The sequence below is a fragment of the Gymnoscopelus microlampas genome (genome assembly GCF_963454915.1).
Source record: "Gymnoscopelus microlampas genome assembly, chromosome: 12".
Taxonomy (NCBI): Eukaryota; Metazoa; Chordata; class Actinopteri; order Myctophiformes; family Myctophidae; genus Gymnoscopelus; species Gymnoscopelus microlampas.
This window is the reverse complement of record NC_139949.1, coordinates 20,140,001-20,152,047: the sequence shown is the minus strand read 5'-3', so window position 1 is coordinate 20,152,047 and position 12,047 is coordinate 20,140,001. Positions and strand designations below refer to the sequence as shown.

Sequence of the window (12,047 nt, the reverse complement as noted above, 5' to 3'; positions counted from 1 at the left end):
TTTTGCAAATTGTATTTAAAATGTAGTACACAAATAACAGCAGTTTTTTTTCTTCAAATGTGTAAGGTCAGTTCATAATGCGAGGTCAACTCAGTACACAAGCTACACATGCAATACTAGCCATGGATCACACACGACGCTCGTTCGTCACGAGCGTCATGGCTGAACTTCAATCTGTTTTTTGTTTTTTCTCCATTTACAACCCGTACATCTACATAAACGTTCAAATTTCAAATATAAAGTACTTACCCCATGGCCACGGATGTTACAATTATACTGTGGCCCACATAAGTACCCGTATATTACGTATTGTTAAATAAAAAACATTTTAATCCGATCGGTGGCCATTTTCTCCGAATTTTCTCCACATGCTTTCAACTACGCGACCCTATTGGTTGGGAGGTGTATTGCACTCTGGTACATTATATAACTATGAGAAAATGGCCGCCGATCGGATTAAAATGCTTTTTATTGAACAATACGAAAGATACGGGTACTTACACCCACCCAACGTGAATTGTAACATCCGTGGCCATGGGGTAAGAACTTTATATTTGAAATCTGAACGTGTATGTATGATCTACGGGCTGTAAATAAAGAACGTGCAAAACCCAGGTTGAAGTTTCGTCATGACTGTCATATGACAGTCATGTTTCAGGGCGGCTAACGCAATACATACATACGCCAATCAAAACGTCGCGTATTTAGTGTTCTCGTCTTGTTTGGTATCGGTTGGATTCATTGGACAGCAGCGCGATAAGCCCGCCCACCAAGCAGATACATAGGTTGGTTGTCTCTCTCGCCCGGCATAGAAGAAGAAACAAGAAACTTAGATAGACGCTGAGTCAAGTGAGGATTTCTGCAAACAAACATGGTGCTGAAAGCAGTGTGCGTATTGAAGGGAGCGGGAGATGTCGCCGGAACAGTGTTTTTCGAACAGGAGGTAATGTGTGAATTATCTTTTCTAATAACTCCAGTAATGTCACGACGAACACGCTTTCTGACGCCACCGACGCTACTCGAGTCGACGCGGGCCGCGCGGTGGCTGGGAGGAATACCAAAACGCTCGCCCCAAAACACTGTCACCCGGGGGCAAATCTGTTGACTTCGGAATGGTCGCCACCGGGTATTCCTAAACGTAACCTCAGTTGAGTAAACTATGCCTAAAACTAACCTTATTCCATTTATTCCTAACCGTAACCTCAGTAAAATGGTGCTAAAACCTAACCTTATTCCCAATCTAAATCTAAGTAAAACTATGCCTAACCCTACATTTATTTCTAACCGACTGTTCCCATCCTCGAAAATAATGGGGGCGAGCGTGTTTTGGGGCGAGCTTTCCGGTTACCGTGGCTGGACCTCACTGGTCACCACCACCACGCTCACGACCACGGATTATAGCACGGTGCACCGTCACCGACCTGGCTAAATGAATGCGCTTCTTTAAATGTTTACACACACAATGTCCTTACGGAACCACTGATGTGCTTCAAAAGTCAACGTTATAACGGTCATGTTTGTATCGTTAGCTGAAGGTAATCCACTTACTACTATCTAACATAAATGTCACCTCACCACCTTTTAAACAAGCCAAGGCTGCGCATGCACCTTTGATCGTCAATTGATTAATTATTAACGACGCCTAACGTAAACATGCAGATTAATATACTACCTTACTTTTGAAATCGCCTGTTGCATAAGCTACATTCAGTAACGTTACATCAGCTTGCCAGCTATAACGTCATAGCCTGATCATCCCTGATCAGATTAAAAAAAACATAGTTAACCATAACTATATTATATCACATGATGATTTACTATTATAATGCGTCTGTGAGTTATTTCCTAATGTTCACTAGAGAATAATTGTCCCATTGGCCATTGGTCACATGAACTTATGAACCCATGGCCAAGCCATGGTCAGCCCCCTCCCTTCCCCAAGCATGTCCTCATATAGCCCCGGCCCCCGCATATTAGGTCTCATCCTCTTATCATCGTCTGTTTTTTGTTATTTTCCATTATCAAATATCTAAATGGCATTTTATGTTCCTATGGACAATTTTCTATTTGTTATATTATGCTCTAATAAAGTTTGTACTTGTAGTAGATTGTAAAACAAGGAGGATTCAGTTGAATGAATGGGCTGCAATTTAAGATAAGGATGTATCTGCTTCAAGCTGTAGGTTTTATTTGAACCTTCTATGACTGATAAGGGGACACTATGAAGCACAAGCTGCTCTTATCTAATGTTACTTATTGCAGTTTTTTGGAGGGTTTAAACATCCCCATTTAACCTATGAGTACTACAGTATATGTTTTGCTGAGTCATTGTGATGTCCTCTCCTACCTAACCTTAGTTGATTTCCCCTGACAGTGCCCTTGTAGCATATGAGACATTTAACTCAGAGTGTACATTATGTCAACTTATGTCAACTATACAAGTGAGCTCCTTGGAGCGCAGTTCCCTGCCAGGCCAGGTTGCCTACGGCTACCCAGGGCTTTGTTGTGACGTGTTATCACGCCATCATGAGGCCTATTTGGGGGGGGGAAATGGTGGCAGTTCTTATTTGGCCTAGTGGGACTGTGCGTACAAAGTTTCACGACTATTCTGTGCAAAACTGACCCATTCTGCATACAAAAAATATTTGTAATAGTAGGCCTCATGCCCACACTATAACAGCCTGAAAAATGTGGGTTGAAGGTTCTTCCTTGGTCACCTGGGAGTGACAGACTCAAGGGAGCAGAAAAGATAATCCCTTGCCTTTTGGACGTTCCAGCTTGGCAGGGATAAAAACTTAGGATTTCACTGTGAACTGCTGGTTGTTTACTGACATTAGCTATGGCCAACAACGTCAACAGCCAACTTGCAAGCATGTGACACTGACTCTTACTTTTCATTGTTCAGATGGCTTCAATGACAATCGGTTGACGTTATGTAGACTGAATGAGCTGGAGTGGAAACTGAAGTGCAAAATTATGCCCAATCATCTTAAGGCAGATTTGTTTAACCATCAAACTACAAATTCTTTGATTGTCATAACCCTTTTGTTGCTTGTTATCTGTGTTGAACGTTTTTTAAGTTGTTTCTCAAATATTTTATTTACTTAAAAAAAAAAAAGTTATATAAGTACAGTATTGGATGTAAATTTGTTTTCACTACATGAGGATTGGGGTCATCTTGCTGTGTTGTAACTTTCATTATGTGAAGTACATAAAGCCCCTACTCCCCAAGGGCTGTCACGATCATGACATTTTAGTTGACGATTAATTGTCATACAAATAATCACGATTAATGATTGTTCTAATTGTATATTTGGGCTTGAACATTGGAACAAAAACGATACAATGGTGTTGGGCTTTGCAAACAAAATGTACATAGGGCAGCTATGACAACTAACTTGTAGTTGTACATATATACTGTACAAAAGACTGACTGACGGTTACTAATAATAGAAATACTGTACTACGGCCAAAACAGGCCATATTTATTTGATGTTATACCCTAAATCTTAAAGAGGGCTGCTCTACAAGCTCTCATTTTTCAACGGTTGACTTTTACAGATGAATGAAAATGTTATGTTGATAATGCTAAATAATTGAGATTTATCTCGGATGATTGCCATCAGGCGACCATGTAATAATTGTGACATTCCTACGGTTACCTAGATGTATAGTTAAGTTAGTCCACTGACTAAAAAAGTCACCTTGATGTTTATACTGGCATTGCAGACCACGCTAGTTTGTGTAGCTGTTGGCTTATTGACATCTAGGTGGGCCATTGGAGCACAAAACGGGTTTCATCGACACAAAGCCACCATGCTTGTGGTTCTGAGTGGCTGTTGTTCTCCAAGGATGAGGTGTACAGGCGTAGGACAAGCATACAAATTAAAGTATGCATACTGTTTTTCTGCTCCACTTGTTTGTGTCAATGTCTCGATCACATTGATCTTGAGGAATAGCTGACTGAATGTAATTCTCTCCCACGCCCTATTGGAGTTTATATGGAGTCTGGTTTCTCTACTGTTGTACAGCTGAACATTGCATATCTTGCTGACTGGGACAGATGAAACCCTGTTTTCTGTCAAGGGTTTGATTCTGTCTGCTCTCTGTCATATGTCTGTGTTTATTGCTTATTCAATAAATGTGATGTTCTTTCTTTCCCATCAAAGCCGTAGGCTTTAGAACAAATTGTCAAAAGTCACGACTTGAACATCTTGCATAGTTTATTTAGTCAAAATCTTAGGCACTGAAAACTTCTAAGATCAGTCCATTGGCCCTGATCTTTAAAACCTATTTATATGCTGACTCACTGTGACATTTTTTTTCTTTTTGTATTGGCTTGTTTTAAATTATTGTAGGTGTTTCTTTGTTTTAGGATAAAGGCACATTTTCAGCATGCACTTTCCAAATGGTTTATATAATTGTGTTTTTCCCCCTGTTCTCCTCATCTTTATGTATAGAGTGATTCTGCCCCTGTGAAGTTGACTGGACAGATCTCGGGTCTTGCGCCTGGCTTACATGGTTTCCACGTCCATGCTTTTGGGGATAACACCAATGGTAAGCATTCTGTCAGTTTCATTGTGTGGTTTTCCTTTTGGTGTCATGATTCCAAAACGAAGCATCCATTCTGAGAAATGATGCCACCCTGGATGATAAAACGTTTCCTTTCCCAGGGTGCATCAGTGCAGGCCCTCACTTCAACCCCCACAACAAGACTCATGCTGGTCCTACTGATGCAGACAGGTAAGTTGTGCCCACTCTATAACTATGTCTGTTAGCAAACTATGTCTGATGATACTGCTATTTTCAACAGTCTAAAGTGGTGAAATCAATTCGCTATAGGTTGTAATTAGGGGTGTGGGAGAAGAAAATCGATTCGTACTCGAATCGCGACTCTAATGTTGGACGATTCAGAATCTATTCTCTTTTCTTTTTTTTACACAGAACCGTATTTTTGTATAATAAAATGTTTGAGAAGTGGCAAGTTCTGGGCTGGCAGATAGCTTAAGCCTACCAATTCTATTTATGTTACAGCAGTTTTATTACTTTCATTTTATTGTTCTGGGAACTGAGAAGTAACTGAGTGTCAGATTCAGAAGTTAATAAGTTTTGTACAAGTTCAAATGTGTGCAAGCATGAATAAATGAGACATGTTGTCCTTTGTGTGTTTACATTATTATCAGTTGATAAAGCCTTTACTATTATAAAAGGTACGTAAATGTACTCTGCTTTCATGCCAGCAGACTGGAGTAGATCCTGAAATCCTACGTTTTTAATCGATTTTTTTTTTTTAATCGAGAATCGTTTGTTTTGAAAAAATCTGAATCGTGACCCCAAGAATCGGAATCGAATCGTGAGATAGACGATGCACAGCCCTAGTTGTAATCACACTAAAAACACACACACTAGCACTACTTAGTAACCTGACCTGACGGCTTTGAATTATTCTGGTACTTTAATCCTGAAGATATTCTGTTTGGGTAATTTGGTGACACCATGAAGATATTCTGTTTGGGTAATTTGGTGACACCATGACTGTTGGTCACATAAAGTGTGTTTTAATGATGACATCATAACATAATGTAGTTGTGTTTTCCATCATGTGTGTGACACCAACCTGTCACATGCCCTATGCTCTAACAGGAGAATGTGTATGTCTGGTATTTGCCACCTAGACTTATGTTTTTTTTTTGTATGTAAATTCTGCTTTCTGTGTAAATGCTCTGTTAAAACATTGTGGAGGGGAAATGGTAATGGTTGGAATTTGCTCAATTTTAATTAACTGAATGAGTTCCTCTGACAATGCATTTCATTTGTAGGCCTGAGAATCTGTGCAGCCCTAGATTTATAGTCACAACACTGTATTGTGTGTGTTGGTCACACAAAATTAAGCTTCCAACTTTATCTGTTCTGGTTCTGTGTTTATTACAAGGAAAGAAAGACTTCTTCAGTCCTAGCAAGCAATTCATGTGTAAGTAATGTGGGTTGCTCATGGTCATGTCAGAGACGGCCCACATTTTGTGAGATTAGATGGAAGCGATTGCAGTTGGGATGTCTCCAGATCCGATATTTATATTTTCCTAGATCATAAATCTGCACACTGCAAGTAAATTAGTGCAGTACTGGCAAGCCGATTACCTTGATTTTCATTAGTGTCGATTTAAAAACGGACAACAAACAAAATAAAACGGTTTTCAAATGTTTGACAAGAACCTCGTCGGGGAGGATGTAGGTGGTGGGTGCGCACTAGGGTTTAACATTTTCTGGGAAATAGCTAACTTTAATTCCCGGGAATTTTCAGACCTTTTCCCGGGCTTCCCGGGAATTCCCGTTAAAGGGTAAAAAAAAAAAGTGCCCACTAAAATGCATTTATATGTAGATACTTAAATAGACAATTTTACATTGAGGTGCCCAAATGTCCCTATTGTGTCCACCTATGAACTTGCACTAATAATGACTTAAGTTGATTTTTAAAATCATATAAATATAATATAGTGCCCTGGCGGAGATCTGCCCTGTTGCGCAGCAGCGGGTGAAGACAATTAACTTAAACGAGGAGCTGCGCTGTGCACTCAAACAATGTCAAACTCTAGCTGCTGAAATAAACGTTCCATTTGTATCATTATTGACAAGAGAATTTGCAAAAGGATTATTTATTTATTGTCCATCAGAGCGCCGGTGAGGTCACAGTTTATCTCTCTCTCTCGCACGCGCTCTCTTGCTCTCTCTCTCTCCAGCTCTCCAGTCTGTCCTCTCTCTCTATCAAAAGCATTGCTTGGCTTGCACGCATTTTAAGCTGGAATATAGGCTCGAAATCAAACCTACCCACTGTTTATGCAGCGTTTCTTGATGTTGAATCTCAACTAGTCAACTGGTGTGTCTACCGTATTGACAGCAGAGGAAACAGTGAAATCAGCGTGCGCAGGGCAGGCATGGGGCATCACGGCCACTTGTGTTTTATTTGTTCATTACTGTTACATTCAGTGCGTCCCATATTGGTTCACATTCACAACGGGACGATGGGACCCTGCCCTGGTCGGCAACGCGGCAAGTAACTTGCCTAATTATAATAGTAATTCCTCCGCGCTGTAGATAGGCCTTTCTACTAATTAGTATTCATTTCTAACAAGGAAAAAAAAACGGGATCCCGGGAACCGAAGTCAGTTCCCGGGACGGTAAATAACCCCGGGATTCCCGCATCCCGGGAATCCCGGTGTTAAACCCTAGTACACACAGACACTCCTGTGATGGTATAGGGCTTGTGACAGGTTGGTGTCACGTACATGATGGAAAACACAACTGCATTATGCCATTGTGGTATCATTAAAGCATCATTGTGTCATATGAAACCAAATATACAATTTACACCTCCGGCATTGTAGACGTTACAAGTTGGGCATGATCGTTCTGCAATGGAAATATGTCTAGAGATGGCTGTCTCATTAGTTTTGGTGCAGTGTTTAGCTACTTTGCTGAGGCACTAGTAACTGGATTTAACCACTTGAACCCCACCATCCCTATTCTGGGGGGTAACGTTTGCCGAAAATGGCCGTTCTACAAGCTCACAACGCAGCACATTGCGACGTGTTTTGTGAGCTTGTAGATCGGCTATTTTCAGGCAAGAGATTTGGTGTACATCGGAAAAGGGGTGCACCAAGCACAGTGCAACTGGGGTCCATTTTTACAAAGTATGGTTGGTCGTAAGTGGTTAACTTCTGTGTTTTGCATGCCAAGTACAAGATCATCCTCTATATCTGAAACATTTGATAAGATTGTGGTCCAATATGATTGCTGTGGTTGGAACAAGATGTCGAAATGAAATGTCATATTTTCCTTTTAGTTTAGTGATATTTTAAAAACATTTTCTACCTTACTGGCATGAGTTGAAGTTAATATTTGTTTATACGACTGCTGACGTAGACAGCGAAATTATGTAAAATATCCAAACAATTGGAATTTAATCTGGCTTAAAATAACTGATGCTGATTATAAATGCTAATCAATTGAAGTCTGTTTTGCCATTCGGTTCTCCCTAGATCGGGGGTCAAAGTATGTTAACGTAAGTGTCAACCCAGACTTGTCATGCAAGAAAACGGTTCCTTTGTCTTGGTTCAAACAGGCATGTAGGAGACTTGGGGAACGTCACCGCAGGGGATGATAACGTTGCTAAAATCAGCATCACAGACAAGATGCTTACCTTAAATGGGCCGCTATCCATCATCGGCAGAACTATGGTGGTAAGGAACCTTTTCTCCCTCTGTCATTCTCTGTATTAGTGTTTATTTAGTTTACAGTTGTTGAATGAAATAAATTCAAAATCAATTGCAATGATATTGTATGATATTATTAATGTCTTTGCTATTTTTAATGAGTGGTCCAAGCTAAATAAACTCCTCAAAAGTTTGGGAACTTAAATTTTGGTCGATTATTACTCCCCTTCAATAATACCGATTTGTGTTTTACATCATTATCGTTGATTAGTCACCTTTACAACGAGGTACAACTTGTAAGGAGTGTGGAATAAACAACACAGCTAAAAGTGTAGGTTTCGTCCACGTTACCATGGGCGCTATGTTTTCAGTGATGGCCTCCCTTCCTAGGCGTGGTACAACATGTCCTTATTCTGACTCAACGAGGCTTGTGTGTTAGTCATATGCTGCAGGAGCAGAAAATAGGAACATTTGTGTAAAAAAAATTAAAAGTGTAGGTTTCACCCCCCCCCCCCCCCCAAATTGGCCAAATCCTCCAATATGCTTCTGTTGCTCTTCACTCTCGTTTTTGAGCGACCTGCGAGCACAATCACAGGTGTGTCTGACTGGCACCAGAGGATGGGTCCTGCACCTGACAGATCTGTCTGTGGTACCATTGTGCAAATTCTGCCTGTAAATCTCTCGAAGAAAGCCTATGGTTCCTCAGTAGGATGAGGAACCGGTCTTCTTGGGGTGTTGTCCTGGGACGGCCACTTCGGTCTGTCTTTGACTTCACCAGACTTGGTCCTACAGATTTTGTCCAAACATCACACAAATCAGTACACATTATCTCAATAGTCATGTCATCAAAATCACATTTTTTTAATGTATCTGGACTGTTTATCTTTCCTGTGCCTTCCAGAAGGTGTTGCCGGCTACCGCTTGCCTAAATCCATGTGAATGCACCAATAAACTTATTCAAATATAACTTATAATATATTATGCAAGGCAAATGAATGTGACCAAACATTTGGGTCACATTCATTTGCCTTGCTCTTAATAAATCTACACATTTTTTCACATGAGACGGAGTGCCTTGGAATTCTTTTCTTTTTAAGTCTGCAATTCACACCTTTTTGGCAAGCAGTACTTTTTTAGAAATCCTCTTTGTTTAATTATCCCTACCTGTGACACCAAAGAGCACCTATCTCAGAGCCACTGAATGATCCCTGCAGCGCTTCTCTCTCCTTCTTTTTGACTAAACTGATTGTTATAGTATCTTAGGAGGAAGTCATGATGATTATGAAAATGTACAGTGGTAGGACATTTCTATAGTCTGTTGCATTCAGATAGCGTGTCCGTCTGTCCCCCAGACCCTGTGTTCACTGCAGTGGTGGAAAAAGTAAAAGTATCAATACTGCAATGTAGAAGTACTCTGTTACAAGTAAAAGTCCACAAATTACTTAAGTACAGTACTTGAGTACATGTACTTAGTTACTTAACACCACTGGTTCACTGCCCTCATTCTCTTCGCTCTGTAGATCCACGAGAAGGCTGACGACCTGGGAAAAGGAGGCAACGATGAGAGTCTGAAGACGGGCAACGCCGGAGGACGTCAGGCCTGTGGCGTCATCGGCATTACGCAGTGACAATCCTGTGGCGTCATCGGCATTACCCAGTAACAACCCACCCTACCCTGCTCTCTTGCGCACAATCCACTGGCACTGGAAACCACTGCTGCCACGAAGCTCGTAACCGAATAAGCTCACATAACCGAATGTCCTTAGATTGCTGTGTATGTCCTTGTATTTGACCACAGAAGAAAGCACTTAGAGATTTAGAGGCCTTGCTTTATTCCCATTCCTCTTTTAATGTCTCTGTATGCGTGTTTTGTAAGTTCACTTATCGGTTTTGTTCCAAATAACTGGTAGGGTACTCTGTGAAGTTATGTGCAGTTGTAAAATATATGAAAATCAATAAATGGGCTCTGTGTACACTATGACTGTTTTTGTGTAAATTTCATACTGTATGTCTATCTAGAAAAGTATTCTGAATTAGTTGGGGGTTTAATAATTGTTTGAATATTTTATTGATAATTTAAAAGTACAGCAGTGCGATGCAAATCGCACAAGTCTAATCGATAAATCACTAAAAAGCCAAGGGCTTGTTTGCATTGTGGTCCATGTAAACATTCAACATCTATACAGGCAACAATGCAACATACAAACGGTACAAAACATTTATACCAAAAATATTCAGTTAAATTAATGAAGACTAAGACCAATTATAATTTAGTTGAAGCCATGACTTCAGGTCAGCTTTCAAACTTTAATGGGGAATTTAGAAATTTTAGTGCTGTTTATAATGCATTCCACTGTGTTGTGACTGCATAGTAATAATAATTTTTACCCTTGAGCGACTTGAACTTTAATGGTGGCAGTCACATTTGTGTTATTGGAACACAAATCCAAAAAATATCACTAATCTATAAGCTACACATGTCATCAAACATTGATGAAATTCGCCAGTGGTCTGTTGATGGTTTCGTACTGGGACCCACATTTTGCATAATTGAAATCAGGAACCAATAACTATTATGTTGCAATATTCTATTCAGCTTTGTCACATTACCGGTTTACAAGTGTAAAGAAATGGGTGGAATTCTTATACTTCAAGGTTAACCATGCTGCCCTGTATTCTGGGACAGTGGGACTGCGCCCTTATTTTTAACTCTATGGACTGCGCTGGGAACATTCAGCAGAAAAAGCTCACAATGCGTCGCGATCATAGGGGGTCGGGTCGCAATTCGATGTGGACCTGGCCGGCCTGCTCTATCTTTTTTGAGGTTTTCGTGAGAAGAGAGAAGATAGAGGCGGGGTAGAACGGGAGAGGTAAGGGGAAACAAACTTGTTTTATTTCCGTCAGGGAGTTAAAATGTATTAGCCTATCTTACGAAATACATGATTATTTTACGTTGCATCCTATTATCCTACTCCTAGTAAGAGTACATTTCTTGGGGTTGACTCATCTGCATTGCAACATGAGAAATGGATAATAATAACAATACAAATGTCAGTAAAATGTACTTAAAATACATCCAACAACTATTGCAAATGCATCCTTGACTGTGTAATCAGCTGCCTGGGACACCAGGTGAATGCAATTAACTAAGTGATGCAAAGAGCCATGGTTGAATAGGCTCTATTCACAGCAGCCATGTTATGAAGACATTCACAGGTGTTATCAATGATACTAATGAAGGCTCTGTTCCATTCTGGTCAAACAGAAGTCAGGGTGCCAATATTGTGCATGTTGGCCCACTGGAAACACCAGTGGGTCTACAGTTGGGGTCCAGGGACCCTCATAGACCATATTCACACGACGGCCATATTGGAATTTAACATTGAAAGTGCCGCCCACAGATATAGAAACTATGGTGCCGCCACCCGGGGTGGCTACTTTCATTGACTTCATAGAAACATGGCCGCCGTGTGAATATGGTCTATTGGCTTCCAAATGGCCCCTTACAGGTGTGTAACTCTGAGAGTGTATAAATGGAACCAAATGGACCCGTTTTGGTTCCATTTGTACACTCTCAGAGTTATGGGGGTCGTGGAAACCACTATGCTAGACTAAATGGAACAGAGCCTTCATTAGTATCATTGGTAACACCTCACCTGTGAACGTCTTCATAATATGGCTGCTGTGAGACAACTCTTATGTTTTGATGTGATTCTTGGCATCTCCCACTAGAGGGTAGTACAACTCTTTGCACCACAAATTAAAACAAATGCATTGTTCCATCAGCAGCAATATCATTCTTTCCCTCCAATATTTTCACTCGCCATGAGCTTTTTT

General features: G+C 40.5%; 1 protein-coding gene across 1 annotated transcript; it reads left to right on the top strand.

Moving 5' to 3' along the window:
- The first annotated feature begins 783 nt into the window (after positions 1 to 783).
- Positions 784 to 10,188, top strand: sod1 (superoxide dismutase 1, soluble). The gene is made up of 5 exons (XM_084074963.1): positions 784 to 943; positions 4,461 to 4,557; positions 4,674 to 4,743; positions 8,120 to 8,237; positions 9,731 to 10,188. The coding sequence occupies exons 1-5, from the start codon at positions 872 to 874 to the stop codon at positions 9,836 to 9,838; spliced, it is 465 nt and encodes a 154-aa protein (XP_083931089.1). The 5' UTR covers positions 784 to 871; the 3' UTR covers positions 9,839 to 10,188.
- The last annotated feature ends 1,859 nt before the right edge of the window (positions 10,189 to 12,047 follow it).

What these genes read in the sequence shown, in the direction of transcription:
- sod1 (XM_084074963.1), top strand. Translation starts at nt 872, where the DNA reads ATGGTGCTGAAAGCAGTGTGCGTATTGAAGGGAGCGGGAGATGTCGCC. An exon ending in CAGTGTTTTTCGAACAGGAG is followed by an intron (nt 944 to 4,460) that starts GTAATGTGTGAA and finishes CTTTATGTATAG; the next exon opens with AGTGATTCTGCCCCTGTGAA. An exon ending in TTTTGGGGATAACACCAATG is followed by an intron (nt 4,558 to 4,673) that starts GTAAGCATTCTG and finishes TTCCTTTCCCAG; the next exon opens with GGTGCATCAGTGCAGGCCCT.